Source organism: Vicia villosa, linkage group LG5, assembly GCF_029867415.1.
Source record: "Vicia villosa cultivar HV-30 ecotype Madison, WI linkage group LG5, Vvil1.0, whole genome shotgun sequence".
In the NCBI taxonomy this organism is placed as follows: domain Eukaryota; kingdom Viridiplantae; phylum Streptophyta; class Magnoliopsida; order Fabales; family Fabaceae; genus Vicia; species Vicia villosa.
In genome coordinates this window covers 15393786-15404848 of record NC_081184.1, presented here as the reverse complement: position 1 = coordinate 15404848, position 11063 = coordinate 15393786, and the positions used below count along the sequence as shown (strand labels likewise).

The 11063-nt window shown below is 32.7% G+C and overlaps 1 protein-coding gene and 1 non-coding gene across 3 annotated transcripts; both read right to left on the bottom strand.

Moving 5' to 3' along the window:
• Positions 1 to 2054: 2054 nt before the first annotated feature.
• Positions 2055 to 2127, bottom strand: TRNAA-UGC (transfer RNA alanine (anticodon UGC)). Its single transcript has one exon. It is a non-coding gene; the product is annotated as a tRNA-Ala (tRNA).
• A 772-nt stretch (positions 2128 to 2899) lies between these two features.
• LOC131601387 (serine/threonine-protein kinase ATG1c-like) lies at positions 2900 to 9579 on the bottom strand. 2 transcript variants are annotated; one of them, XM_058873188.1, is made up of 13 exons: positions 9057 to 9579; positions 7879 to 7996; positions 7746 to 7804; positions 7516 to 7580; positions 7064 to 7157; positions 6369 to 6449; positions 6094 to 6202; positions 5548 to 5626; positions 5101 to 5471; positions 4629 to 4984; positions 3781 to 4072; positions 3481 to 3551; positions 2900 to 3337 (listed from the first exon to the last, which is right to left on the bottom strand). In XM_058873188.1, exons 1-13 carry the CDS (start codon positions 9309 to 9311, stop codon positions 3086 to 3088), a joined length of 2202 nt encoding a protein of 733 aa, XP_058729171.1. In that variant the 5' UTR covers positions 9312 to 9579; the 3' UTR covers positions 2900 to 3085. The 2 variants fall into 2 exon arrangements, with proteins under 2 accessions (XP_058729171.1, XP_058729172.1); XM_058873189.1 differs by lacking the exons at positions 7516 to 7580; positions 9057 to 9579 and having other exon boundaries at positions 7879 to 7959.
• Between the last annotated feature and the right edge of the window lie 1484 nt (positions 9580 to 11063).

Genomic DNA, 11063 nt, shown 5'->3' with positions numbered 1-11063 from the left:
ATCTTTCCCTCTTTCGAGGGCGACAAACTTCTAGAGGAGTATGGAGATCTCTTCCCCCTTCAAGATCAAGGGAATGAATCATGTGTCTATGAATTTGGCAACGCTCAGAGACATCTAGACTTCTTCTTGGTGTGTTGTTTCCTAAATTGGGACCAGATTAGAGATAACGGCTTGGTTCTTTTGCAGCGTCGCTTCTTGCATGGTATTATTCCTCAGATAGGTATGTTGCAGACTCTCTTCAATTCTAAATATTATTTTTGCTAAGGTATGAGAATTTTGTTGTCGCACAATATTGTAAACATTGTTCACTGGATCATTCACTCCCTGCACACCGAGGTTATTCTATAACAATTGAAATTCTAGAAACACCGCATGACCAAGAAAGACAAACAATGGTGGAGGTCTGAACAAATGTTTGCTCTAGTAGAATTGTGGCCCAGATTCGAGGAACAGAAGAGGCTAGAATGCTCCTTGACTTTCCCTAGGTTTGACATGATCGTGTAGTGAAGGAATGGACGGAGAGGTTACTAGGACTTGATCATTCATTCTCAGAGGAAGAGGTGGCCGATCTTTGGCTACTTCAGCATCAGTGGCACTTGATTGTCGTTATAAGTATAGAAGTGGTTGGAAACTGAAAGCGTAGATCACAGTCATCCTTTAGATTGATCTAGATGGTTAGAAAAGTATTTGCATGTGAAATTCCATGCTCATAGAGGAAAAATAGACCACGTGTTCTACACTTTATCACTCTGACTTTGTTATTAGGTGTTTTCCCTTTGGACCTTATGGACAGCCTAGAACAATATGTTCAGTTGTGGAACCTGAGTTGATCGGTGAGTGAAGATTCACACCTTGTTATGGTGGTTTGGAACTTCTCATGCGATAGATAGAGAGGGACTGGCCTTTAATGTTAGCACTTCAACGCTCAAGTCAGTATAGTAATGAAAAGTTAAGAATGAATGAGAACTGGTTTGAATACCTTAGAAATGGTGTGTTTTTCCTTATAAATAGGAGAAACAGTTGGCAATTGAAAGTGTGAATCATAGTCAACCATTAGATTGATTTGGACAGTTAGCAAAGTCTTCGCTTGTGGAATTGCCTACTCATAGAGGAAAAAGAGACCATCAAGTTTGGAAACTCTTAGAGCCTTTTTATAAATAAAAAAAATCTAATAATCATGTTTAAAAATTGGTGTTGGAAATCTAATACAATATAGAAACATGAGGATGCCAATTATTAAAGTTTGGTTGTTATTTTTGTATGGATGAGCTAAATAATAACAAGGAGCTAAATATTATTGAGAGAGATTATGCAAAACAACAAAGTTTAAAATGAAATAAAAGAATACAAAAAAAATCATCGCAAAAGAAAACAACGACTCTTACTCATCTCATGAATCAAAACAAGAGGATGAAGCAAACATCAAAAAAATTGACTAAATTAATTTTTCCTTCAAAGTAGTTTAGAGTCAATTTTTTTACCCTAAATCACCCTATCAATTGTTACTTCTTTCATTTGATAAGTGATTTTTCTTTGGTCAAGTATTTGATAAGTGATTTTCATGATTTTGTCATCTTAACGTGGTGTTTAGTTAGTCATTTTCTACAACTTTTTGATTTTCCATCTTATTGCAATATTTATTTGATTCAAATTAACAAATTAATTTCAATCCAGTGCATATTAATTCAATGACTGTTGTCGTCAACATTATAGATTAGGATGTATAGATATTTCAAACGTGGGGCAGTTTGCATGTATAGATTATGAATTTGTTTGCATGTTCATCATTTTTGATGAATCTAACTTTTAATTTGCTATGCAGTTAAACAACCAATTCCACCATTCTCTTTAAAATCACATAATCCCAGCTTTATTGAAATAAGAATAGTCATTGGAAACTTAATTTTTAGTCAGGGAACTTATAATGTGTGAGCATTAATTTTCACATGGAAAAACTATGGTGTGTGCATTGAATTATGAAAAGTGAAAACAAAGCGAGCGTACAATACACATGCAATCATGTAACAAAAAAAAAATTGTCAAAAAAAAAAATCTGGAGATGCAGGGGATCGAACCCTGTACCTCTCGCATGCAAAGCGAGCGCTCTACCATTTGAGCTACATCCCCATTTGTGTAATCAACTCAACTTGTTATTACTTGTATTATAATTCAGCATGCAACGTAACAAAATACATGTATTTTGTTTGTAATGATTTTAATTTATTCCATTAACTTAGTTATTTTCCCCTCCATTTTAAGGTTTCTTTTTGTTTAGTTTCCCAGCAATGGACTGTGATATTTTTTTTATTAATAACAAAAATTGCTCTCTTATGTGTGACATCATCTTACCAAAATTTTAATCATTTGTCAAAAAATTTGTAAAGTGAGTAACTAAGCATTGAGCTGGTCCAAAAATATCCCAAGTGGTTGATGTCACGTCATGTAATAAGAATGACAAGTCACAATATTTTCACAATAACAAAACTCATATATGATACGAAACAAAAGGATGTAAAGGAATCACTCTGATGATACCTTTTCTTTCCTTAAACGTACTAAGAACCTGTCTTCCATTCTTATTCTCTTCCTCTCCAAGTTATTCCAACTGACATAGATAACACTACACTTTTCCAATCTTCACAAGCCAAATCCAACTTCTATTGTTTAAACTTCTGAACTATATTATGTCTACACGCCACAAGTTAGGCCTCTAGCTGTGGCCAGCTGCATTATCATGTTTCTGTAATTTGGTTTTTGTTATTAATTCGAGTCGAACTCGGTATCCGAAAATCGGACACCAACCACTTACGTTAAACCTCGATGGTTTCATAATATGGTTCTGATATTCATATAAACCATACATTTTAATGCTTGCATATAACAGCTCGTTACGACAAAATGAAACAGCATAAATAATGGAATGCACATTTGATCATTCTAGTCACAGAAATGTTGAAATTTACAACTATGTTGAGCTGGTTAAAATTCTATCAGCATCATCTCCAATTTCCCCTCCAAAGAATAACTGTACAAATAAATAATTTTAACGTGTAAAAATAGGAGACGAATAACCACCGCTAAAGCTCTAAAACTTTTCCTTAAAGATGCCCTGACTATCATCACCCTTTGGAAGTGTCGATCTCTGAGACCTTGTATAACTTTCTCTGATATTAAGCATATCAATGTAATTCCGAAGCCTGTAACGGTCTGATTTTGTCAATGAAAATGGAGGGTTGAGAATCAGGGACGGTCCTTCCACTAGAAGGAAAACCAATAGACGAACGGCTTTTGAATACAATGTAGATGCACTTTCTGTACTACCCAAGAGCTCTTCGACCTGCCAACAATATGAGCAATTATCAGTTTTTCATTCACAAAATATCTAAGATATCCTATATTGTGTATAAAAGTGATGTGGCAAAACTCATTTAAAACCCAGTCCAAAATGGAAAAAAATGAGATGCAGAAGGAAATACTCACACCACCATGCTTCCCAAAACCAAGGGCGGCTTGAAATATTGTTTCCATTGCATCTGGCATCTCTGTATTTCCTGCAAACAGGAGAGATATAAAATTGTTTAAATCTCATAAAATATAGAACGAAATATAAAAATCATTTCATTACAGCGCAAGCATGAAAAAGAAAATATTTTATTAGAGAACCAAAATATTTATCTCGCTGAAGATAAGTCCACAAACATTGGTGCAAAAGATAGCTAATTTTAAAAAAAGAAAGCAAGTCAACTAGCATTCCGCTCATGAAAAATATAAAAGTTTTACCAGGCTTAATGGTCTTGGCAAGTTCTTGGGCATGCTCAAACTCCCTCAAAAATCCACTTTCAATTTCAGATGATAAATCTTTCGGCCCTTGGGTGTTTTCATCAAGACATTCTTCTGAATCGGGACTACCTAGCTTCTTGCTGGTGCTCCTCCTATATCTTGAAGCTTCTTGACTTGGACTTCCTTCCATTGCGGAGGCAGCCTGTGTATGGCACATGTGCAGTGCTTTCTTCCAAATGGCAAGAATCACAAGCTCAATAGAAAATGCTTCTAACTGCTTTCTTGCCACAGTCTTATAAGTTTGTTTTGGAGGGGAAGATAGAGGTGGAGTAATAAGAAATATTAGTATTATGAATTTTATGACAAAAATAACAAATTCAATTTTATTCAAGCAAAACTACTTCATGCAATGCTAAAGACAGCAGTATGAGAGACATAAAGGTCAAAGGAAAATGTAAACAGGAAATAGGATTTGAATCATTCCCCAAAAGGAAAAGTTCTAAACAGGCAAGTAGACAGTGCATAATGCATACTGATTACTGCAGGAACTATCCAACACCTACACAGTTTATTGCAACAATCACAAGTTTCTTGAGCAGATGGGAAGGGGGAAAGCACCAAACAGTTGTATTGGTTATTATCTATAATGCATGCATCCTTTATATGAAATATACTGTATCACTCAATATTTGACCACAAAAATGTTCTGATTAGTTTAATAAGTTTAAAGATCATGTAATCAGAGAGCTTCTAAATGCTCTAACAGAGACACGGTGAAATTTTGACAAATAAAATTGGTCATTGTATTGTATAAGATAAATATACCAATGTTTTTAAGCAACATTTACCTTTTCATCAACTAATTCTCTAAGGGCAGATGCATAATCTTGCAGTGATTTCACCCTTGTCATACAGTTAGTTGATGGTTGTTCATCAGCTGTATCCATTGATCCATGTGATGTCCCAGGAGCAGAGTCCTGACTACCTGAACTTCCAATTTGGCACATGCTATTGGTAGATGCACCAACGATTGGCATTGGGCCACTCAATCTAGTGATTGTATTAGAAGACTCTTGGGGGAAACTACCTGTCCTAAAGAAGGAATGGCCGGGCTTTGAAGCATTTGCTGAAGAAGATGAAACATCCATAGGGGGGCCAGACACAAGAACATATTCTTGATCAATATTCTCAAGTGAATCTGTAACTGCCAATTTCATAGAACAAATAGAAGCATTATTATATAGAATTTGAAAGATGTGTCTTAAATCTAACCGTGAAAAACAGAAATGGAAAAAATAAACTTCAGTTCAGTATTGATACCTTTTGGATAAGGGTTTGCAAATATCTTGTCTGGTGATCCTAGAGGATTGGTGAGATTTCTTCCTGAAATTTTATGGTTGTCCAATCTTTTAGAAGTGATTTCAGGTCTTTGTGTTACACTATTATATCTGGAAGCATAAGTTACATTATTAGAAATGGAAGTTGACTCTAGTTTGGCATTTAGATCAAATCCAAAGGTAGACTTCATGGAGGACTTCTTCTTTGAATGCAACGTACTCCCTTCAGGTCTACTAGATTCATCATCTAGAATGAAAGGTAAGCAATCCTCTTGATAATTTTCCTCAGTTCTTCTCAAAGGATCGGTCACTGTTGAAGAGAACCCACTTACCAACCTTGAAGAGCTTTTATTCCTACAAACCAAAAGAAATTTATGTCTTGAAACTAAAAAACCATGATACCATAAATTCTAAATGCCTTCCCTTTTACCTTAATGATTCATCCTGTTCTCTTTGCTTTGGATTGAGGAATGGGTGGTTAAAGAATTCTTCAAAAGTTAGACGTTCCACTAAAAATTTTAAAAAAAATGTATTAGAATGAGGTTTTTATTTAATGTAGGTTGGAGCACAAATGTGAAAACTTCCATCAATTAGTACAAGAAACAGAGAATTATTACAAGAATATTTCATAAACATCATCCCACAATCCCCAGTTAATTGTCTAGGATCAATCCTCAAATTCATCACCCTTCCTCGAATCATAAAACTCTCCTTAACAGTTGCAGGTAGAATATAATAAAATATTTTAAAACATAATTGAAATTATAATTGACTATCTTTGTTTTTTTTATCAATATTGAGTATCTTTGTTTACTTCATAGGAATGGGTAATGATCTTAGAGTAGAGAGTGTTTGGATGAAATAATTGCCAGGGTTAAATAATTGTCGGGGCTACCATTAAATATCTTAAACAGGTCTGCAGATTTCACACTTCATTCATGTCCCAAACATCAATCTATTAGAAATCAAAATATACCTGGATTACGGCGTAGTAATTTCTGGCACAAATCTCTGCACTCAGAACACAAACCTTGACTATCAGGTGGAAATTGCAATTCTGTTGATTTCATAATATTCTGTAGTAGCTGTAGAGTTCAAGATTACAACAGTAAGCTATCTAAGAATGCCAAAAGAATCATACCCAATTGGAAAACTACAATACAGATAACAGCAACTAAATCAGTGAAGAATGCTTTGTTTTTTGCACACAAAAAGAAGAAGAAAAAAACTCAATTGCTTCAATTCAAATACCTGGATTTGATTGTTTCCAGTAAAAGGTGTTTTCCCTGTAACAAACTGATATAAGATTGCTCCAACACTCCAGAGATCTGCCTGCGTATTTAATTCAGGATTAATACGATGGAAACCAACAATGAATGCTCTTTGGTGTTTTGATGTATTAAATAGATTAATGAAAGGTCTACTGCAATAAAATTATAGAACTGCGCCCACACATACAGAATTACTCCTCTAAACAGATTCTGTTACTCTGTAACTGAATCTGTTGTGATGCAGTTAGGCAGTTCAGGTTGTAACTAACTGACTGACACATGTCAGTCAGTAAACCAACAATGAATGCTTGTTGTTTTGATGTATTAAAGAATAGATTAGTGAAGAGTTCACTGCAATAGACCTGCACCCACATACAGGATTACTCCTCCAAAGAGATTCTGTTACACTCTTTAACTGAATCTGTTGTGGTGCAGTTAGGTAATTCAGGTTGTAACTAACTCACTGACCACAGCCAGTAACCTCCTATTCCCTAGATTCTCCATAAATAGGATCTATACCTATTGTAATAACTAACTGTATTCTTCAATCAAAATAGAAACTGAGATTCCACAATCAGTTCGTAGTTTTCTATCTTATAGCATTTATGAATTACATTATTAACATCTCTAGAAATTCTAATATGATGAGTGGTGACTTTAAAAATTAAGAATCACCTTGGCATCATACTTCTGCAGTTGCATGATTTCGGGAGCCATGTAAAGTGGTGAACCACATAATGTTTCTGCAAGGCCCCTCGGTTGCAGAGATCTGCCCAAAAAGAAACTGATGCTTTAGTAACTAAATTATAGAAAGGAGTAGAAAGCCTTTTTCAAACACAATTCCCACGGTTTTTTAAGAAAACAAACAAACAAACACGTAAAACAGAACGAAAAAAAGTCAAAGCAAACAAGGTAGTTTAATTTGTAAGTAGATGCACAATTCAAAGATTTAGCAACTTGTGGTAATTTCAAAATAAATCAATTTAAAATATGCTTTCACGAAACATCTTAAATAAAATATTGAGCCGCAAAAATATAATAGTAATTCTGAAACATTTGGCCATTTGTGAGATTTTCATAATTTTTTGGGGTATTAAAGGTGAACTAAATAGAAATAATTAGGCTACCTTGCAAATCCAAAGTCAGCAATCTTCAAAACTGACTTCTCATCATTTCTGGAGAGAAGAAGATTCTGTTTCAAGGATGATAGGCATATTACCAATATTTAGATACAACAAAAATGCTACTTTCAAATAAGAATTATATTTTAAAATAAATGGGAATTGGGTAGGAAGGATTATGAACTAAAAAAAGAAAAACAATCAACACACATCTATGCTTTTAAGTATTAGGATACCTGTGGTTTCAGATCTCGGTGAATAAGGTTATTGTCCCGAAGAACTTGAAGGCCAGCAGCTGTAACACAGAATTCTCCTTTATTATCAAAAGAACATAAAAACAAAACATAGCTATAAACAAATGAAACATACCAAGCTGAAGCATAAAATGCTTTGCAGTTGCCTCCGGTACCCTTCCATGCCGTTGAATGTACATAGAAAGATCTCCCCCTTTACAATACTCTAACACAAGATGTATCTTCCCAGGAGCCTATATAAAATTAATAGCATTACTAAGAAGAAACTTTTTTGACTCACCAATCAAAGAAACTTTCATTTGGCTTCGCACTTAACTTCAAACATATAACAATTTATTCACAAGAGCTAAAATTCTGAGTCAAAACCCCTACCATTTTGGTTGAGAAAACAAAAAGAATGAATCCAAATACTTAAATCATAAATCATAGTATACAGCCATATATAATCTGTCATTAATGCAAAATAAATCCAGCCCAGAGCCAATTTCAGGTTACTCAACTTTGAGTTAAACTATACCATCCTAACCTTCCATGGCCCAAGTGCGATATCTAGAACTAAACTAACATGAGTTCATTGTCAAATACTCAAAACCAGAGCCATCCAAAACTTAAACTTTTAGGAGGCCCTGTGTAAGAAGTTGAAGTTAGCTTCAGTTGAATCGTGAAATTTTTATAAGGGGCTGTATTTACCCATAAATTAACCACGGAATATGTGTATGGGGGCTCTTTTTGCCATTGTTTAATCATGAAATCGTGTGAGGCCCTATGCGGTAGGCTGCTTTGCACACCCTCAAAGACAGCCCTCTTCACTTTTAGTATAAATCTCTTTATTCCCAAAATTAAACCAAGCTTCAACCTCGGCATTTTAACAATCATAAGCACCCCAATTCAATTATGCAGCAAAACATTGCACCAGAGACAATAATAAGATTCAAAAAAACTGATTCCTTTTTCAAAATTACCAAACAAACTCATCACACCGTTTAAAGTTTAAACCTCCTAAAATAGCATTACTCACCCAAAAAAAAAAAAAAACTACATGTCAAAACCTACTTACAAACCCTAAAACTCAAAACAGTTAAATCAAAACAAAGCACAAACTAACTACTATATATTCAAAAAAAAAAACTCATCTAACTACTAATTTTTCCTTAAATACAACGACTTTAGTAATAAACTCACCAGTTACACACTATAAATCATAAAAATTAATCAATATCACATTAGATTACACAACAAACAAACAAATTAGTAAAGTTAAACCCAAAAAATTCAAAAAAAGTAGAATTGAACCTGAATGATATCGTGCAAAGATATAATATTCGGATGATTAATCCTCTTCAAGATATAAATCTCCGACATGAGACTCTCCTGCAACTTCTTGTTAAGCCTCAACGTAGCGATCTCTTTGATAGCAACTTCAGTTCCATGAACTTTGTGTCTCGCATGCCACACAACCGAAAACGAACCGGCTCCAATTTGCCTCCCAACTACATAATCTCCGATCACTCTACTGCTACTGCTCCGTCCCGGCGGCGCTTGAGCCATCGCTCGAAATCGAAAACCCTAAAACACGAATTTTCAGCTACGAATGAATTAACAACACTCGAATTCGGAAATTCGGAATTGAGGATCGTGGTTTGAACGATGGGAACGATTTGGAGAGTTTCGAATTTTCGAGTTTTAGGGTTTGATTTTGAAGATTGATTTGGTTTTGTTGTTGTTAGTGTTATGGTATGAATATGAAGAAGAATGAAGAAGAGGATTATGATAATGACGACGACGATGATGATGGTGATTATGGATTAAAATAAAACCTTGTGATTGATTAATTGAGGTTTTATATATATAGTTTAATTATATATATAGTTTAAAGAGAAAAAAAGTTTAATAAATGATGGATTTTCAGATTTGAATAGAGACGTGTTTTAGGATTTTTTTCTTTTTTCCATGATAGAGAATATTTTTTTCGCACATAAATCGTTTTTTTTTTCTTCACAGTTTTAATTTAATATTTTATATTTGATATCCTTTGTGTCAAAGCAATTAGACAATTTTTTGATTGAGGATTTATAATTTTTTTTAAGTTTTTTTCAATAAATTTTATATTGTTATATATTTTGTTTGAAAAAAATTAAATTTTTTTTAAAAAAAATTGATAAAATAGTTTTTCAAAAAATATTATTTTATTTATTTCATTTTTTGCTATTAATTTTTTGGATATCAAAATTTTAAAAATTTACTTAAATTTAAAACTATTTTAAATAGCTTTCAATCAAAATTATTTTTTTAAATGTATTATTGAAAAAAAAATTGTATTTTTTAATGTTTTTTTTATCTTTAATAATGTATATTTAAATAAATAATGTCAAAATTAATTTTTTAATTTATAAAACCTTGTGATTCATTAATTGAGGTTTTATGAAGAAGAGGATTATGATAATGACGATGATGATGTTAGTTTTGTTAGTGTTGAAAAATGAATTTTAAAAAAAAACTTTTAATATTTTAAAAAAATAAAAAAAAAAATCTACTTTTTTATATTAAAACATACGGACTCTAGGTTTTATGGACTTTTTTTTATATATAATTTAAATAATTAAATCTCATGTATGCCTTGATGGTGTATATTTGTTTTAGTTATATTTAAATCAAATTACAATATAATATTAATTTTCTATGCATATAACCATTTTTTTATTTGCAACTCTTTTAAAACTTGCTATCAATTTCTTGCGAGACAAGTTTGATGTCCCTAAATTTTAGGGGTTTTGACTTGGCCCCTTGTTTGGTTGTGTTTTTCTTCTAACAAAAGTTTCCTTTTTTCTTATGAAAAACAAATATTATAAATTGATTTGTGATTCCTTTGACAATTACTAGTATTTCGACCGGCACGAAGATAATGATTTCAATACTTAATTAAGAGAAAATAAAAATAAAATAAAAATTAATTAATTTTTTTCAATACTTAAAAGTTTATAATCAATCATCAAGAGTCAATATTGACTTTACGGTCGATGAATTTTTTTGAGTAGGAGTTTTTTTTAACTTTTTTATGGTAATTTCTAGTTTTAAATGGTGTTATTTGGTGATGAGTTTAGTTGTGGTACTCTTTGTAAGTAAAGTTTACTAGTTTAATATAGATGTGTTAGTAGTTTGATGTGATTTTGAAGGCTATTGTTGTCTTTGAATTTTAGTTTAGATCTTTGTTCGATATCTCTTGAGCTTTCTTTTTGTGACTAAAATAGATTAACTACTATTGATCAATCATATTACGATTTGGACCATTAGGTCGATTAG

Coding starts and splice junctions, on each gene's coding strand:
- LOC131601387 (XM_058873188.1), bottom strand. CDS start 9,311: ATGGCTCAAGCGCCGCCGGGACGGAGCAGTAGCAGTAGAGTGATCGGA. Junction 5,627..6,093: donor ATTACTACGCCGTAATCCAG/GTATATTTTGAT, acceptor TAAAATTTTTAG/TGGAACGTCTAACTTTTGAA. Junction 4,073..4,628: donor GAGAATTAGTTGATGAAAAG/GTAAATGTTGCT, acceptor CAAACTTATAAG/ACTGTGGCAAGAAAGCAGTT.